Source organism: Cucurbita pepo, chromosome LG09 (genome assembly GCF_002806865.2).
Source record: "Cucurbita pepo subsp. pepo cultivar mu-cu-16 chromosome LG09, ASM280686v2, whole genome shotgun sequence".
In the NCBI taxonomy this organism is placed as follows: domain Eukaryota; kingdom Viridiplantae; phylum Streptophyta; class Magnoliopsida; order Cucurbitales; family Cucurbitaceae; genus Cucurbita; species Cucurbita pepo.
This window is the reverse complement of record NC_036646.1, coordinates 7,157,745-7,176,105: the sequence shown is the minus strand read 5'-3', so window position 1 is coordinate 7,176,105 and position 18,361 is coordinate 7,157,745. Positions and strand designations below refer to the sequence as shown.

At 36.3% G+C, this 18,361-nt stretch overlaps 3 protein-coding genes across 5 annotated transcripts; 1 reads left to right on the top strand and 2 right to left on the bottom strand.

The window, feature by feature from the left end:
* Positions 1-99: 99 nt before the first annotated feature.
* LOC111802680 lies at positions 100-3,573 on the bottom strand. Of its 3 annotated transcripts, none has more exons than XM_023687135.1 (2): positions 2,328-3,567; positions 100-425 (listed from the first exon to the last, which is right to left on the bottom strand). In XM_023687135.1, exon 1 carries the CDS (start codon positions 3,448-3,450, stop codon positions 2,329-2,331), a length of 1,122 nt encoding a protein of 373 aa, XP_023542903.1. In that variant the 5' UTR covers positions 3,451-3,567; the 3' UTR covers positions 100-425; position 2,328. The 3 variants fall into 3 exon arrangements, with proteins under 3 accessions (XP_023542903.1, XP_023542905.1, XP_023542904.1); XM_023687137.1 differs by lacking the exon at positions 100-425 and adding an exon at positions 476-895 and having other exon boundaries at positions 2,328-3,573; XM_023687136.1 differs by lacking the exon at positions 100-425 and adding an exon at positions 476-874 and having other exon boundaries at positions 2,328-3,570.
* Positions 3,574-5,827: 2,254 nt separating this feature from the next.
* On the bottom strand, positions 5,828-8,230 carry LOC111802728 (40S ribosomal protein S14-2-like). The gene is made up of 6 exons (XM_023687196.1): positions 8,119-8,230; positions 7,399-7,524; positions 7,280-7,325; positions 6,604-6,689; positions 6,303-6,432; positions 5,828-6,178 (listed from the first exon to the last, which is right to left on the bottom strand). Exons 1-6 carry the CDS (start codon positions 8,119-8,121, stop codon positions 6,111-6,113), a joined length of 459 nt encoding a protein of 152 aa, XP_023542964.1. The 5' UTR covers positions 8,122-8,230; the 3' UTR covers positions 5,828-6,110.
* Positions 8,231-10,384: 2,154 nt separating this feature from the next.
* Positions 10,385-17,714, top strand: LOC111801553 (prefoldin subunit 6-like). Its single transcript, XM_023685582.1, has 5 exons — positions 10,385-10,549; positions 10,710-10,780; positions 11,097-11,221; positions 16,775-16,835; positions 17,496-17,714. Exons 1-5 carry the CDS (start codon positions 10,471-10,473, stop codon positions 17,550-17,552), a joined length of 393 nt encoding a protein of 130 aa, XP_023541350.1. The 5' UTR covers positions 10,385-10,470; the 3' UTR covers positions 17,553-17,714.
* Positions 17,715-18,361: the final 647 nt, after the last annotated feature.

Sequence of the window (18,361 nt, the reverse complement as noted above, 5' to 3'; positions counted from 1 at the left end):
TTAGCCGTATGAAAATCGTAAGTCGAGGATAATTCAGATATATGATCGAGTATCAGTCACTTTTGAGAGAAAGTGTTAGAAAATGTGAGCAGGAAAATGCGTTGAAAACAATTTATAAGAAAGCAATGTTATAGACTAAAAGGAAATAAGCAACAATCACAACTTTAATACCATATAACCTGGTTATGAAGAATTGACAACTAGTCATATCCCTATATAATACATTTTAGGGTCACTTCAACCTTGGCAGGTGTAGGCACGATTTTGGTCAACGGTGATACACTCCCATATTGACATGACGGAAAGAATTGACAACTAGTCACATCCCTATATAATACAAGGCCACTTCAGCCTTAGCGGATGTAGACATCATTTTGGTCAACGGTGATACACCCCCATATTGACATGACAGAAATGGTGAAGACCTATTATACAAGAAAGCACGTAAATGAGATTTGAAACGAGCATACGACCATAGATAACACATCCTAGACAAGTATCTATTCAACGAAAACATAGTATCCAATATCATATAAGAACAATTAATGAAAGAAATATTGATACATTTTGTTCATACCCCCATTCAGAACAAAACCATGTATAAATCCGACAGAACCTACAAGAAAAAGCGACCATTTGTGTCTGTAACAGCTTCCATTTGGAACATAAATTCCCAGAAATCTGTTTGTGGATGCTTTTTTTCCACACCATCTTGTCTGTTTCAGTTCAAACACACTCAGTAGATTTGGCAGATGAGCAGTCCATGGTGGTGGTGGATAAGATATTTGAGTTTTTGTGCACAAGAATTTGACTATTTTGTTAACTAAATTGCTTCCTTCCTCGTATGATCCAAGCCTAGCCGCAGGTTATGTGTCTGTCAATGATTTGAAATTTTCTGGTTTTATGTCAGTTTATGAGATCAAAGGGGCAGAGATCCATGGCTTCTACATTCATTTATCTATTCAAAACTCCAATGGCACAGCCAAAAAAACTAACATACAGACAGGAACAGCCTTAACCCTGATCCTAAAATCGCGCCTTTAGTACTACTGTACCGACAATGGTGATAGTGTAACCTCATTTATTAGAGAGATCCCACGTTCATTAGAGAGGGGCACAAATGTCAGCGAGGACGCTGAGCTCTAAAGCAAAGTGGCTTGTGAGATCCCATATCTGTTGGAGAGGGGAACGAAACATTCTTTATAAGGGTGTGAAAACCTCACAATACCAGACGCGTTTTAAAAACCTTGAGGGGAAGCTTGAAAGGGAAAGCTCGTAAAGGACAACATTGGCTGGTAGTGGGCTTGGGTTGTTACAATGGTATCAGAGCCAGACACCAAGCAGTGTGCCAACGAGGATGTTGAGCCCCAAAGGAGGTGGACACTAGGCGGTGTGTCAGTGAGGACGTTGGCCCTGAAACAAGGTGGATTGTGAGATCCCACGTCGGTTGGAGAAGGGAGCGAAACATTCTTTATAAGGGTGTGGAAACCTCTCCCTAGGAGACACGTTTTAAAAACCTTGAAGGAAAGCCTGAAAGGGGATAGCCCAAAAGGACAATATTTGTTAGCGGTGGGCTTAGGTTGTTACAACTGGTATCAGAGTCGGACACTGTACAGTGTGCCAGGAGGTGTGTCAGCAAGGACGTGGAGCCCTGAATGGGGTAGATACTGGGTGGTGTGCCAACGAGGACGTTGGGCCCCGAATGGAGGTGGATTGTGAGATCCCACATCAATTAGAGAGGGGAACGAGTGTCAACGTCGACATTGAGCTCCGAAGAGGGTGGACATCGAACGGTGTGCCACAGGGCATTGAACCTCAAAGGGGGTGGACACCAAGTGGTGTGTCAACGTCGATGTTGACCTCCGAAGGGGACATCGAAGGCTGTGCCAGCGAGAACATTGAGCCCCGAAGGGAATGGACATCGGGCAGTGTACCAACGAGGACGCTGAGCCCTAAAAGGAAGTGAATTGTGAGATCCCACATCGATCAGAGAGGAGAACGAATACCGGTGAGGACACTAGCCCCGAAGTGAGGTGGATTGTGAGACCCCACATCAATTGGAAAAGGGAACTAAACATTTTTTATAACTGTGTAGAAACCTTTCCCTAAACAGGGGCGTTTTATATCATGTCATGACACAAATAATCATAGCTAAAATCGAATGGATTAGACTAATCATGAACCTTTGGAGTTTTCCTAAGACTATAATTCAAGATCTTTCTCATTCCTTAACATAGCTCATAACACAATCAGAACCACTTCATATCTCATCTCATTCAATTCAACACCAAAATGCATAACAACAAACAAAAACAACAAACCATTACCTCATATTGGCACAGGCTTCTGCAGCAACGCCGTCAAGTAAACCTCCCTGTTCTTCACCCCGCCGGAATCCGTCTTATCCGCCGTCGCCCACTTAACCTTCCGGTACCCCAACTTGTTAATCAAAGGAGAATAAACCTTATCAAGATCCACCCCTTTGCTAAAGAAATGATCAAACCAAAGATAACCCCCAACTCTCAACACTCTATCAACATCATACAACAAAAACTCCATAGATTTCACAGGAATCCACCGATTCACAGCATGCCCACAACGAACCAAATCCATCACCCCATCAAAAACAGGCAACCGCTGCTGCAGCGGCGCATGCAAAGGAACCAACCCTCTAAGCGCCGCAACCTCATTGTACGGCGCGCCAAGGTTCATAGTCGTAGTGACTATAGTGACATTGTAAAGCTTCATTCTAGCACCAAAAGTGGCGGTTCCACCGCCAATATCAAGTCCAAGACGAAGAACAGAGTTAGACGCCTTCGCAATCTGCAACAATTGAGAGATTGGGAGGTCCAATTCCGTCTTGTACGTCATGAATTTAGTGATTTCACGAGAAGGGTCGAACCCCAAATTCGGATTCAATCGATTCAAACACCCAAAACCCTTACACGAATATTTCCCCCAAATTACATTGGCCTCCGGAATCGAAGAATCAAAGGGATTTTGCGGCAAAGAAGAAGAGGGTTTTTGTGGGGTTTTGGCAAAACACCGCCGACGAGGAAGTGGATGACATCCACGAAGAATCAAAGCCTCGGCGAGCTCAGAATCAGAAGGGCAAGTCGAAAATGGAGTGTAGTTCATGAACCTATAAAGAAGCTCTGGATTGCTATGGCAAGAGGAAGCAATTGGGGAGAATTGGGAGTACAGGACGAGATCTGAAGGGATAGAGTGTTTGGTTTTGGATGCAGTGGCTGCCGCCGTGGGGTGGAGGCGCGTGAGGTGGTTGATGGTGGCGCGTATGGTCTGAAGCTGCCGGATTAGGTGATCGGGAACCGGCTGAGAAACAGGGGATTTCGTGGATTGAATCGTGGAAGAAAGATGGTAAAGAGAAAGGATATTGGTGGCGACCATTGCAACGAGAAGAAGCAAATTCAAACCCATTGTGAAACCCATTACGCGAAATTTTTCCTTTTCTCTCTGTTTTTTCACATACTAATCTCCCACTCTATGGAGCTTCTCGCTGCCATGGCTTCACAGACGTGAGAATCTTGGAGAGAGGTAGGATCCACTACAACGCGTTTCTTAGAAGTGATTTGATGAAATGTCGCTAGGCCGTTAGATTTTTGAATTGTAGATCGAGATGAGCACGGACGGTGATGATTTTATGTTGTTGTGGAATTTAATATGATTTTGTTTTTCTTTCTGTTGTAGGCTTTGATTAAAGAAAGAGCAGAGTGGAACGTGAATTTAGGGCAACTTGTGGTGTGAAAAGCAAATCTCATGCAAATTTCTATTTATTTATTTATTTATTTATCATTATATTTAATAAAGATTAATATTATTTATTAAAAGTAAAAAAAGTGGAAATGTGACAATAATTTGGGATTGTGAAAGGTTTTCTAAATTTTATAGATTAATTTATCTTTTATACAAGAATGTTAATAAATAAACTTTTTTTTATAAAAATTACTCTTTTTTAAGAACTCAAGACACGTCCATAGAATTATTACGGTTATCTGAGTAGCAAATACCATCAAATGAACTATAACTAATTTAATGAATCATTCGCAATTTTACCGTCTGAATTAGTTCATACTTACACATGCATGACTTAGTCTTTAAGACCTGCTCGGCGCGCGCGGGAGCACACGGACGGGGCAGGGGGTACGCTCATGCATGACTTAATTTTTAAGACTCGTGGGGCGCGCGCAGTGTCACGATCATGCTCGTCCAAGGCCTGTTGCCCATGGCCACATGCCCATGACAAACTCAATCCTTTATGTCTTTTCATATTATAGTGTTTTACTCTTGTATTTCTAGGAAGTATGACGTTTCAGAAATATCATGTCTAGGTCTATCAGACATTAAATGTCTCAGAATGTACTATAGGTAGTTATCAACTTCTCTCCCTACAGTTATATACTGTGAGCCGTTATCAACTTCTCCCTACCCAAGGTTATATACTGTGAGTCGTTTGATACGACTAGTTGTCAACTTCTCCCTACCCAAGGTTATATACTGTGAGCCGTTTGGTTATATACTGTGAGTCGTTTGGTTATTTCTCCCTACACAAGGTTAAGTCGTTTGATACGACTAGTTGTCAACTTCTCCCTACCCAAGGTTATATACTGTGAGTCGTTTCTCCCTACCCAAGGTTATATACTGTGAGTCGTTTCTCCCTACCCAAAGTGAGCTGTTGTTATTTCTCTCTTGCTTGCTTATATAACGTCTCTTTCGAAAATCTCTCTGCCCTCGTTTTCTAAAACCTTATCTTAAAACCGAGGCCAAAGGCTCGAGCATACGTCGCTTGGCTGTAGGCGATACAAGAACGACCAAAGTTGAGCTGTTGTTATTTCTCTCTTGCTTGCTTATATAACGTCTCTTTCGAAAATCTCTCTGCCCTCGTTTTCTAAAACCTTATCTTAAAACCGAGGCCAAAGGCTCGAGCATACGTCGCTTGGCTGTAGGCGATACAAGAACGACCAAAGTTGAGCTGTTGTTATTTCTCTCTTGCTTGCTTATATAACGTCTCTTTCGAAAATCTCTCTGCCCTCGTTTCCTAAAACCTTCTCTTAAAACCGAGGCCAAAGGCTCGAGCATACGTCGCTTGGCCGTAGGCGATGCAAGAACGAATTGGCTCAGCTCACTTGTCGTTGGAAAGTGAGTGTCACACAATCGCAAGTCCGTTGCCATCAAAAGCACGATTGTCACACGTGGGAGCACACGGGCAGGGCAAGGGGTACGCAGGCGGCACAGGGGGTTACGCACGCGAGAACACGCAGGCACGACAAGGGTACACACGTGAGAACACGCAGGTGGGGCGGGGCGGGCAAGCGCGCAGGAACATTCCAACACAGCGCTGCCGCCGTCAACCGCCCTCGACCTCCAACCACCACCCCGACACCTCAAGTACTATGTGCCGTCCAAAAAATTTTCTCGACCCAACTCAAGTACTCAAATCATTTTCATAGCATATATTTTGAAAATAATGGTCTATCAAATAAAAAAAAAAACCTATGAAAGTAACATTTAGAAGTTTAATTTCCAAAATCTAGATAATTATCAAACAAGCCTCAACAAACAAACAAAAAAAAACTTCAATCTCATTCATTACAAACAAGAATGGTAACACAATATACATTGATGCAAAAGACCAATAATAAAAGATACCCATTTAGCCATATATCAACAGGCTAGAAATTATATAATCTGTATCCACAAACAAGAACAATAAAAGGAAAGCATGAGAATAAAATTTCCATAAGCAACATGGCAGAGTTTAAGATTAATGAAGTCACATCAACATAATGATTTGAATTCAACTTTATAACCAATAATCAACTTAACAATACGTTTTATAAAGTATTTCAATGACCACAATTTTCATTCAATAATAAGGAGAATTGTATTGATTTGTTAAACTAAACCCAAAAATTCCTCTTTCACAAGTCTCAGTTCTACATAAAACAAATACGAAGACAAAACATCCCTGATAAAGGAATAATCAAAAACAAGCTGGAGTTCTGAAAAACTAAGGTAGCATGATTAAGGAGAGGATCAGAACCATAGAGAAACGACCAACATAGCGCCATAAAAGGAGTTCGGGAGCGAGCTTACAGCCTTCTTCCTCTTCTTCCACCCTTTCTGCGAGTGCTGTCTGTTGGAATTGGAGTCACATCCTCTGGAATATATATCGAAAAGTAAATGGGAATTAGGTTTACACCGAATGCAGCATACGGTAAAAGAGTTAAGTCGAATGTACAGTATTCATGAATGTTGGTAGATTATAGAGATAACGGCTTTACCAATACGACCAATCCTCATTCCAGAACGAGCAAGAGCACGAAGTGCAGACTGGGCACCTGGGCCAGGTGTTTTAGTCTTGTTTCCTCCGGTGGCACGGAGTTTAATATGAAGAGCGGTAATGCCAAGTTCCTTATAGTGCAACAGACAAGTAAAAGTGTTCAGTAACAATGTAAAAAGTTCGTGAAAGCTAAAAATGAAATTAAGAAAATGGAAACATTGAGAACCAGTCGATACAACGGTTACAATCTATAAAGAAATGGAGAAAAACGAGTAAGAAATAATCGAAACATAGGATGAAACCTTGCATCTCTGAGAAACATCTTGTGCTGCAAGCATAGCTGCATATGGAGAGGACTCATCCCTGTCGGCTTTCACCTTCATCCCACCTAAGTTCATCACAACACAGAATCTCACTTCTTATTTGTCCACACAACCATAAGGAAGAAGAAAAAATAGCATGACTGATACTTTTATCAACTATCACTTCCACACCCTCGTATATGACAATATAAATTTCAACGTTCACTTTCCCCCCTCGGAGAAATTAGAGGATCACTCTCCCGCTTTGAGAGAAGAGAAAAATAAAAGCACTGCATACACATTCCCACGTGCAAGCTAATTACCTCGTTAAAGGATAAGAAGATCCTATCTCACAACCTCTATTATAGGACTCTGATATGAGTATAGTGAGTCTAACAGACAATTAAGAACAAACTATTACCATGCATCGTATTCATAAATGCAGAAACTTTTCGTACTTCAATGCAAATCAAGGTTGAAGTAATATGCCGTTCGAGACCTCGGATTAATGATTTTCAACATTTTAAACACATTTTATATTTACATGACCATCGATGCAAATACATATTGGTAGGAACAAAAACTAGGCAATAGAGAAGGAAATATCCCAGATTCATAGTTTCAAACACTTCAATTTAAAAGTAAAAATAAGTACAAAAACATTCGATCGTTTCACCTGTGATGCGGACAAGGGTTTCCCTCCCAGAAAGATCAGTCACATGCTGCGGTTCAAACAACAAAGTCATCATTTTGTTAATGAATAAGCAACCAAATTATATGCATCTTTCCACTTACAATGAATGTATCATTGAATGAGGCAAAAATGTGAGCAACACCAAAAACATGCTCGCCTTCCCTAACGGCAGGGCCAAGTGTCACAGTTTCTTCCTTGGGTTCCCTGGTCTTCCTCCTTGAGCCAGACTATGGAATCCAGAACAAAAACGAAAGCAAAGTAAAGATTGCTATATTTCAATAAACTCTAATTAAGGTACTATCTAATCTAATGCATACAGAAACAAAGATTAAAGGCAACTCCATGCCAATCACCAAGTAAACAGAAGCATTATTATTAAACAAAAACCCAAAAACAGGTATAGGTCTTCGCTCGCTCTTCCAAACAGACAAAGTAGAGGCACACATTATAAGCCCTAAATTTCAAAACATGACAGAACAGTCTTCAAGAAACCCAAAGAACAGAGTTAGTAAACCATAACTTACATAGTGGTTTCCAAAGTAAAACACGCAGCATAAACCTTGATAATGAGGAATATACTCATACAGTAGTAATCTGCCCTATCAAACTCGGGATTTAATACTTCCATTTGCACAAATTTAGGAACCGATACGAAACAATCTCATGACTCTCATGGTGTAAACAAAAAAAGACTCAAAGAAGTTCTTCACAAAAATCCCGGCATGACCAACCATGCGTGATGATCGAAAAACTCAACGGTAATCGCAAACGACAGAGACGACCAGTAAGCAGTGATTTAGAACAAGATTAGATCTACTCACCATGTTTTCCAACAGATGAAGGAAGTATCTTCCGGTTTGTGGAGCTCTAGCGAGATTTTGCCGCCTGCAGAAATCCTTCGTGCGAGAAGAAGGGTAAACGACTGTCAGCCAAAATTTATATGACGGGAGAATTAGGGCTTTTCCTGTTGGGCCTTTTAGCTGAGAGTTGATTTACCGAAATACCCCCACCATTTATGCCTAATATATACGGCCCATAAATGGTCGAGTAGGAATTTCACAAATAATAACATTTTTCTTGGATGCAACAAAAAATAATAATAATAATAAATAAATCAGTGTTTTTTTAGAAAATTCAATTTTTTGCCCCTAGAAATTTCAATTCACTCATTGATTTTAATATAAAAAATCAAAATTTATATGAAATTAAATTTAAAAATGTTTATGGGAACCGCTGAAAAAGCCTTTCTTATCTCTGCCCTTACCTCTTATTTCAATCTCGGTTAAATTCTCTATTATTTTTTTTAGATCAAGAGGAAAGTTCTCCATGAATAATTTGTTAGGTTCGGATTTTTTTTAGAACAGCTGAAAAGCCTTTCTTATTCCCGTCCTTTATAATTATTCATAATATATTCATTGATAAACTAAAATGTTGTAATATAAGGAAGTGGCGGGAGGTTTGCCAAAGTCTATACACGGATTGTACGGTGGGTGATTACAATGACGAGTTTACGTAGAGCATCATTGTGATGTCCCACATTGGTTAAGGAGGAGAACAAACCACAATTTATAAGGGTGTGGAAACCTTCCCCTACACGTTTTAAACCTTTGAGGGCAAGCCCGAAAGGGAAAGCCCAAATAAGACAATATCTAGTAACGGTGGGCCTCGGTCGTTACAATCATAAACAATGTTGGAATATGCTCACATTTGTGGACTATCAAGAAGAGATATTTTTTACCGTTTTCGATAATTATAAATTTTTTGTTGAGAAATAGACGAAATAATTTATTTGTTGATGCACACGAACAGGAGTGAAGAGCTCCCCGCTTATAAGTTCAATGTTTTTTTTTTTTGTAAAATTAATGGTATTAACAGGCAGCTCACTACATGTTACACTCCCTCGATCAAATGGAACAATTGAGCATAGTAATAGAACAATCGCGAACATGTTAGAAGTAAATTATTAGATAAACGAGTTGAAAATAATTTATAGCTATAAGCAGTAAATTAAGCATTACATGTGCTAAATGTTAGTGTTACTCTGACAAAACATGTTTTTAGTGTGCGTTACTAAGGACAAGTAAAGAATCTAAAACATATAGACTCGATGAACCATTGTCTAAGTGTAAGCGCCTTTTTTATATATATATATATATATATATATATATATATATATTTTATTTATTTATTTATTTATTTATTTAAAGTAAGTTATGGGATTGGTTGGAAAAAAAAATGAAGAAGCTAGTCTTGATATCCTCGAATACAGAGTAATAAAGAAGGAAGTGAACACTGTAACAACAGTATAAGATTACTACCGACAAATATTGTCTGCATTGGCCAGTTATGTATATTTATCAGCCTCACGATTTTAAAACACGTACAGAGAGAGGTTTTTACACTGAATATTTAGTTATTTTCTCCAACAAATGTGAGATTTCACGATTACGATCAAAGTGAAAAACAATCTAGATGGGAGACAGTGGTAGAAGGAGAAGAATGATCTCAACTAAAAAAAAAGTATAAAATTTAAAAAGTAANTCCACGAGAGAAAATCGTTGACGGGAAGTTGTTGGAAGAAAATAAAACTGGTAAAATAAGAAAGAGAGAGAATGGTGATCCATTCGACATGTTTGTCAAAGGGTGAAACGGACGTATTCAATCAGAGCGAATCTAAATAAGAAAAACTCAGGTTTTATCTAACAACATTAACGCTTTTAACCTTTATAAAATAAGTTAAAAAAAAGTTTTTACGGTAAAAAATGAAACTGTATTGGTATCTTATAGATTATTTTATATTTTAATGTTACTCTTTCACGAATATTTTTGAAACAGGTACTAATCATAAATGTATTTTTTTATTAAAAAATTACTATTATTTATTTATTTTTAAAAGTTTAAAGATTTTTTAAACAAAATTTCAACTAAAACCAAGTATTTTTTATTTTTATTTTTATTTTAAAATTAAATATATTTTTAAAAATTTAAATAATTTCACGTTATTTTTTTTCGAGCGTAAATTTAGGATGAAATTAGGATTTTCTTTGAATAACAAATAAATAAACGCAGGGATCAAAATTCAAAGCTATATATATGTTAATTTAACCTCGTCTTCGAATCTCCCAACAGATTTCCGCGCGTAGGTAGCGAAGGAAGTCGACGATTCGGTCAGTATGAGTTCCACAAGCGTTCTTCGAGAGCTACAGCGCGAGTTGGAGACGAAAGCCAACGATCTCAGCAAGCTACAAAAAGGTGAGCCTCTAATCGATTCTCGTTTACTTCCTGTTCATACGATCAGCAAGATTTATGGAAACATCAATGTTTTAATCAAATGCTGTGTCGATTGTTCTATCTGGATTCAATATTAACTATTTACTTGCCAAAAAGCCTTACATGGTGATCGATTCTTCAGATATTGCGAAGAATCACCAAGTGAGGAAGAAATACACTATTCAACTTGGTGAGAACGAGCTCGTCCTCAAGGTTTTGCCATTCCTTTCACTTGTCTTTATCGTGTTTTCAAGTATATATTCGTGCATAGTTTTGGTGACTTGAGTATTTCTATCTGTGAAGAAGTGTTGCAAAATAACAGAATTGATTTTATAGAATTTTCCCTTCCTGGTTTCAACTCAAACATTCATGTGTTATAATGGACTATGTTTCAAATCAAGTGAAAAAATCTGGTGTACAATAAGAATTTGAAGCATTCATATCGGTGGACATTTTTTTTATCAGCATAATTCTTTGCTACAAGGTGTGAACCTTTTTTTTCTTTCTTTTCTTGTCTGCTTACATACAGGAATTGGATCTACTCAGAGATGACGCAAATGTATTTAAACTGATTGGTCCAGTGCTCGTGAAGCAGGATCTGGCAGAAGCAAATGCAAACGTGCGCAAGAGAATTGATTACATCTCTGCAGAATTGTATGTTTTATTTTTCATTATTTTTTCCTTTTTGGTTTTTTAGGTCATGGATAGTAGTGACTCTAATACAGTAATACCAATCATTTGAAAACCATCATTAAACTAATTACTCGATGTGATTTTTTTCAAAGGTCATGGATAGTAGTGACTCTAATACAGTAATACCAATCATTTGAAAACCATCATTAAACTAATTACTCGATGTGATTTTTTTCAAAGTGTCTTCTTCATTTTACATTTCTCTTATGTCTCTAGGTTATCAAGTTGTTACTTTGTTTTAAATGAGGTGGTTTTTTTAGCTTTTGGACGATTCTAACTTAGCCGTAGTTGATTGTATTATGACTCTGTATGTGTTGAAACTCGTAAGCCCTTGTCAGGCATACTATTTGAAACATTTAGCTATGATTGTGAAAAGTAATGGGGCAAGAGAAACACCTTGTTTACAGCCTTTATGATGTAGCAGGATTAGTGGTTAATTCCTTGGTTAATTATGATTATGATTATGATTAGTTTGTTTGGTTAATTCCTTGGTTAATTAAAATTAAGATTAAGATTAAGATTAGTTTGTTTGGTTAATTCCTTGGTTAATTAAGATCAAGATTAGTCGTCTGATTTCTTGGTTAATTAGGATTATGATAAGTTTGTTTGGTGAATTCGTTGTTTAATTAGGATTATGATTAGTTTGTTTTCCAATTCTCCATAAGCCCCTCTTGTATTCCTAACTTTTTATTCTTAATAAATATTTGATTGTTTTATGGAGAGAATTTATCTTCTTAGGTTACACCAAATTAGAATCAGAACAATCATTTGAGCCAATAATGGCTGTCGTCCGGGGAGGATTGAAAAACTCCTGTTGATGCTGATCACAAGAGGGAGTTTTGTGAGTTGTGCTTGTTGTTCAACAACTCACATTTATATACAAGAGGTTTCTTTCAGAGTATTCCCTTTTCAAGAAACAGGGAAGAATATTCAAGAATGAAATTTTGCTACACAAGAAGACAGTTCAAAGCCACTAAATCCACTTTAGGATTTGGATCATGGCCAATGGAGGTAAAAAATTATTCAAGGACACACCTAAATCTCTACATAGATTGTGAAGCCTTGGGGGGAATCAAGAACGGGGTGGTCGAAATCTATCAAATTTTGGATAAAATGTTTAGCAATTTTGATCCATGTAATCAAAAAGTTCAATACGTGTGAGAACTTGCTCGACCGAAGTTATCATGCAATTATTTCAAAATTCCATGTGTAACAAAGGAAGGTGAAAAACATTCAATCGTGTGAAGCGAAGGTGATGAAACAAACAAAATAGAAATTGCTCGAAACTATGTAATTGTGCAATAGGAATCTAAAGAACCTCGACTGAAATTCTATTGTGAAGAAGGAAGGAAAATTGATGCAGTAGGTGCGTAACTTTTGGGAGAGATAGAATATGATGAAGGAGAATTAGTGGTTAATTAAATATTTTTGTTAATTTCATGGTTAAGTAGGATTATGATTAGATTGTTTAGTTAATTCCGTAGTTAATTAAAATGAGGATTAATTTGTTTGGTTAATTAGGATGAGGATTAGTTTGTTTGATTAATTCCTTGTATAATTATGATTCAGATTTGTTTGCTTTTCCAATTCTCTATAAATAGAGAATTGCCTCTCTTGTATTCTTGACTTTTCATTTATAATAACTGTTTGATTGATTCTTGGAGAGATAGCTCTTCGTACCCTCTTAGGCTACACCGCTTTACAGGCTTGATAAGTCCTACAAGCTTATTTTATTGTCAAGGAAAATGGAAAACAAAATGTGGGAGATGCAGACATGCCTCCAAGATTTCCATTTGGGGCCAAAGTCTTTCCTTGCAAGAACCTTGAGAAAATAATGTATTGAGCTTTTTAAAAGTTAATCTTCATAACTCACCTCCCCATTTGCCTTATGAACATAGCTTAGCATAGCAGTTATAACATCTAACTTTTCAATCACGATAAAGATGTATTGATTCTTGGAGAGAGTTCTCTTTTTATCCTCTTAGACTACACTACTTCACAGGCTTGATAAGACCTAGAGGCTTATTTTATTGTTTAGGAAGATGGAAAGTAAAATGTGGGAGATGCAAGCATGTCTTCAAGAAAGTCTTTCTTTATAAGAACGAACCTCGTGAAAATCTTGATCTATCATGTATCGAGTTTTTTCAAAGTCGGAATCCTCATAATTCACCTACCCACTTACCAGCATGAGCATAGTTTAGCAGTTAAAATATCTACTTCTCTCCTTGAGATCAAAGCTTCAAGTTCCATGTCTACTTACTTTTCCGGTAAAAAGGGCTGTTTCACTCTTGAACAAGGGAAAGAAAGACTCAAGATTAACGATCCTGAACTCCGGCTCCTTTGACTGAGTAAATGAATTAGCAGCTTTTGCTCGGTGAATAAGAAGAGTTTACAGTCTTTGTTGAATAAAGGGAAAGACTCAACTCAAGAAGAATTAGACTGAAGCAAGACAATAAAGAGTAAATGAATTAGTTACTTCACCCGGAATCAGGCCGGAAGGAAAGAGAGAGAAGCTCATGAACCTCTACAACTATTGGTCGAGCGGCTTCTCTCCTGCACCTGAACCTATCGTATTCCATCTTTGTTTTACTAAAAAAAGCTTCATACTCCACCCTTTTTCTTCCTCTCTTTATAGTTATCCACTATCTTGCTGTCAAGTAAATGGAATCAACTATTTGACGATTAGGAACATTTTGTTGTCAAGTAAATGGAATCAACTATTCCATTCCATCTTTCAGCTTGTTCAGAAGCACATTGGAACATTTTGTAAAGTCTACTTTTACCAAATTGATGGGATGATGTTAGATACTTTGAGAAACCCTCTCTTTCTTTGGAATCAGACTAAAAGAAGTCTGATTAATGTAAAAGGTAAGAACATCCGGCTCAAGGAACTTCTGAAGCACCTCAAGCAGATTATTTTTTGGTAAATATTCCAACACTTATTTAAAAATTCAGAAGAGTGACTATCTGGGCCTGGAGCTTTGTAAGTTTCAAGTTTATTGGCTGTTTTAATCTCTTACACGGATACAAGCCTTTCCAAATGTTGACCATCTTCCTAGATATAGGTCTCTGTCCCAACTTGGTGAGAAAACAAGATAGGGAATCTTTTTTTCTTTTGGTTTGAGAGGAGATAAGAACTTATTGAGTCAAATTATACTTATTAGAAGGCTAGAATGAAAATTTATTTGCAATCAGTTGATTATCATTTATGGTTAAATGTTTGCAAATATCTTACATTCTAATGAAAATTGTTAATAATATTGAAGTGTCTAAATTAGAAGAATTTGATGAGCATGATATGAAAAAATGTTCCTTTAATGCTAGTGCTATAAATTGTTTTTATTGTGCTTTAAGTAGTGATGAATTTAATAAAGTGTTTGTGTTCTTCTGCAAATGAAATTTGGAGAACTTTCAAAGTAACTCCGGAGGGAACAAATCAAGTTAATTAGCATGTTAGTCCATACTTATGAACTATTTTAAATGGAGGTAAATGAGTCTATGGTTGATATGTTTACTAGATTTACTAATATTATAAATACTTTAAAAAATCTTGGCAAAGTATATTCTACCTTCGAAAATGTAAAGGATTCCACAAAATTTCGAAAATGAGTTTCTTCAAAGAAAGTATTTATGAGATCCTTTACCTTTTGAATTGCTTATAATATTAGTAAGTAAATCTAGTGAACATATCAACAATATATTTATTTACATCCATTTTGAATAGTTCATAATTATGGACTAACATGTTAATTTTTGTATCTTTTAACTTGTAGAAGAACACAGACATTCGGTTAAATTCATCGTTACTCAAGGCACAATAAAAACAATTTATAGCACTAACATTAAAGGATATCATGCTCATCAAATACCTCTCCTAATTTAGGTACTTCAATGTTATTAACAATTTTCATTGGAATGTAAGGACCTTTACTAACATTTAACCATAAATGATAATCAACTAATTGCAAATAAATTTTCATTCTAGCCTTCCATTCAGTAGAATTTGGCCCATCAAAATAAGGAGGTCGAGAGATAGATTATCCTTTAATAATGCCGTTATTAACTCGTAGGTTTGCCATATACTCGAACAATAAAGTTTATGAAAAGAAATTGAGCAACTTGCTTTAATACCAATTGTTGGATTAGGATGAATAGGGTTTGGACAATAAGTTATTTAAATTATTTTATTTTATTTTTTATTTTCAAACTTTTATCAATTGAATGTCACAATTAATACGACAAGTGTATAAATAATTCAATTTAAGATAATAAACAATTAAAAACAAAACTAACAAATCACAATAATAATTTCAAAATTAAGGGAGATAAAGTTGGAGAAAGTAACATTGTAATTTTAGAGTAGTTCAGTCAAATTCGACCTACTCCACTGTCTAAGTGCCTTTTGGGAATTTGAATAAAAACTTTCTCGACTCTTTCCTCGAATCAGACAAAACCGTAATACTGCTCATTTTACGAGTTGAAGAGCAAACTCAATCATTTCCAGAACTTAGAACCAAACCAGTTCAAATGTTGGAATTTTTGAAGAATGGACCACAACTCTCTCAATAGTAGATTAACAATTTAAGTACTCACAACAATATCCTGAAATTGGAAGCTTGGGAAGAGCAACCATACGGATTTTAGAAAGAGAGAGGATTAAAAGTGTAGAAGAATTGTGTATCAGAAATTGGAAGCTAGGGAAGAGCAACAATAGGGATTTTAGTAAGAGAGAGGATTAAGAATTGTAGAAGAATTGTTTGTGAGTAAAGAGAAGAAAGTGTGTTTAAATAGGAACAGGAGTTGCTCAAATCATGACTTAATTTGAAATAGTCACCTTCCAAAACTTCATGCGTCATAGTTTGATAGTTTGATTGGTCCATGATGACAATTCAGCTGCCATGTCATTTTGTTAGGTATTTTTTACTCCATTTTGTTTCGACTATAACGACTTGAGTTCTAAACAACAAAAAGGTTACAAGGTAGAGGTGGGTAGCGAAAACTTGTGTCGAAGGACGTTTTTGAAAGATAATGCTCCGAATATAAAAAGAAAAATACTATGGCTACAAAAATATTTCACATCTTTTCTCTACTGCCTGTATCTTTTTCTTTCTGAACAAAGAGACGTAAATTGGTTGGAGATAGCCTTTCTGCAAAGGAAAGGTTATTAGGAGGAAGGGTCCTCAAGGTTTTGATAATGCAGGTTTATGGAGGGAAAGGCTGTTCAACCATTTTTTCTCAATAGCTGGTGGAACAACCTATTTTTTCTTCCTACTGTTGCCTCCCAGATGGAGATGTTGAGAGAGAGTTGAACACAGGGAAGAGCATAAATGAAAAGAGGGAAATATAGATCAAACAAGAAAGCAGAGTCGATCTTTCAAATCTATTTCCTTGCATTTTGTTCTTTATCATTTATGGCATTCTTCTTCCATATACGTTAACGATAGTGATAATATAGCTTTCTCATGCCAGTCGCCATTTTCATGCGTTTAATTCAATAATATTTACACAATTCAGGAAACGTCTGGATTCAGCCCTTCAAGATTTGGAAGAGAAGCAAAATAGCAAGAGAGACGCTGTATGTTCTTCTCATACCTCTATAGATCTTAAATTTAACCCTTTGGCTGATATTTGTAGGACCTCAACAAAAAGCAATAAAACATTTTTATTTTGTGTATGATTCTTGCATGTTTTGTTGGAGGATCCAGAAATGATTGTTTGAAAACAAAGAAAATGAAATCTGAACTTCTGATAAGAGAATGAAATCTGAACTTGATTCAAAACAATAGGTAAATTGAGAAATTCTTTGTGAGAACAGAAATGATTCTTGCATGTTTCTTCCTCTTTCAGATTCATTTTAATCTTTTATATTTCTTTCCCAATACAAAAGAGTTACAATAAACTTATCCAATTGAACAAAAAGTAGCAAAGCTATAAGAATGAAAGTGTGGGGACGATTTACCCAAGTATTTGAGGCTCTTTAGCAATAGTATCAACACGAGAGGTGAATTTCAATAAAGAGCTTGAGTCATGAACTCACTTCAAGTTCTTAAGATTATGGATAGAACGATTGAGTAGAGTTGAGATAACCGAGCCATAGATATGCGAGTTACCAGTCATGACTTAAACACCTTAAACGTTCTTTATTGAACACATTAGGTTTGATCGTTAAGAGGAAATGATTGGCCCAAGTGGCGATTTATTGAAGATTACTTATTGTTGGTTTTCTGTTTTCCAGATATTGAAGTTACAGCAGAGGAGTCAATCTCTGCAGGCTGGAAAAGCTAAAGCATAACATGTTCTGTTGTTTTCTTATATGTACGTCCTAAACTTCTGTTTATTTTTTTGCAATCTCTCTTGTACCAGTTAAAGATGCACTGCTCACCCAAATGCTTGACAATATTTAGTTAATTCAATTTTTATAATAAATTTGTGCCTTGCATCTGTTGAACTTTTATACTTCTTGCAAAGTATTTACTGAGAACTTGGCATCCTCTAAAAATTATTTAGCATATGTTTATTGACAAAACTTGGCATCTTCAAGGAAGAAGTATTGATGTTAAATTGCTTCTGAATTTCAAGGGTATAAGGGGTGTTTTATCCATTCTAGGGTGGTGTCTGCCACATTGGTCTAAATGGACTTTTGCTATGATTATTGTAGGGTCTAAATGGACGTTGGCAGGATATTTAGCCTTAAATTATGTACCATATGTATCATATTTGACCCTTTATTATAGATAAATATCTTGTATGATATTTCGCCTTCCATTACGGTTTACCATAGGTATCATGTTTGACCCACAAATATCTTGTATGGTATTTAGCCTTCCATTACAGTTTACCATAGGTATTATATTTGACCTTTTATCATAGACAAATATCTAGGCAAATATCTTGTATCCATTTATTACTCTTTCCATTTCTTTTGTAATTTATTTGATTCCGTAAATGATTATAAATAGAGAACTTTCACCACCATATAGGTGTGTTGGTTTTAGCAAATATTCTCACCATACACCTCTTTGTTGCCCATCTTTTTAAGTCTACAATTATCGGGCCACGTTGCAATCCCCATTTTAGTCTGACTAAAACTTTTTTGGTATG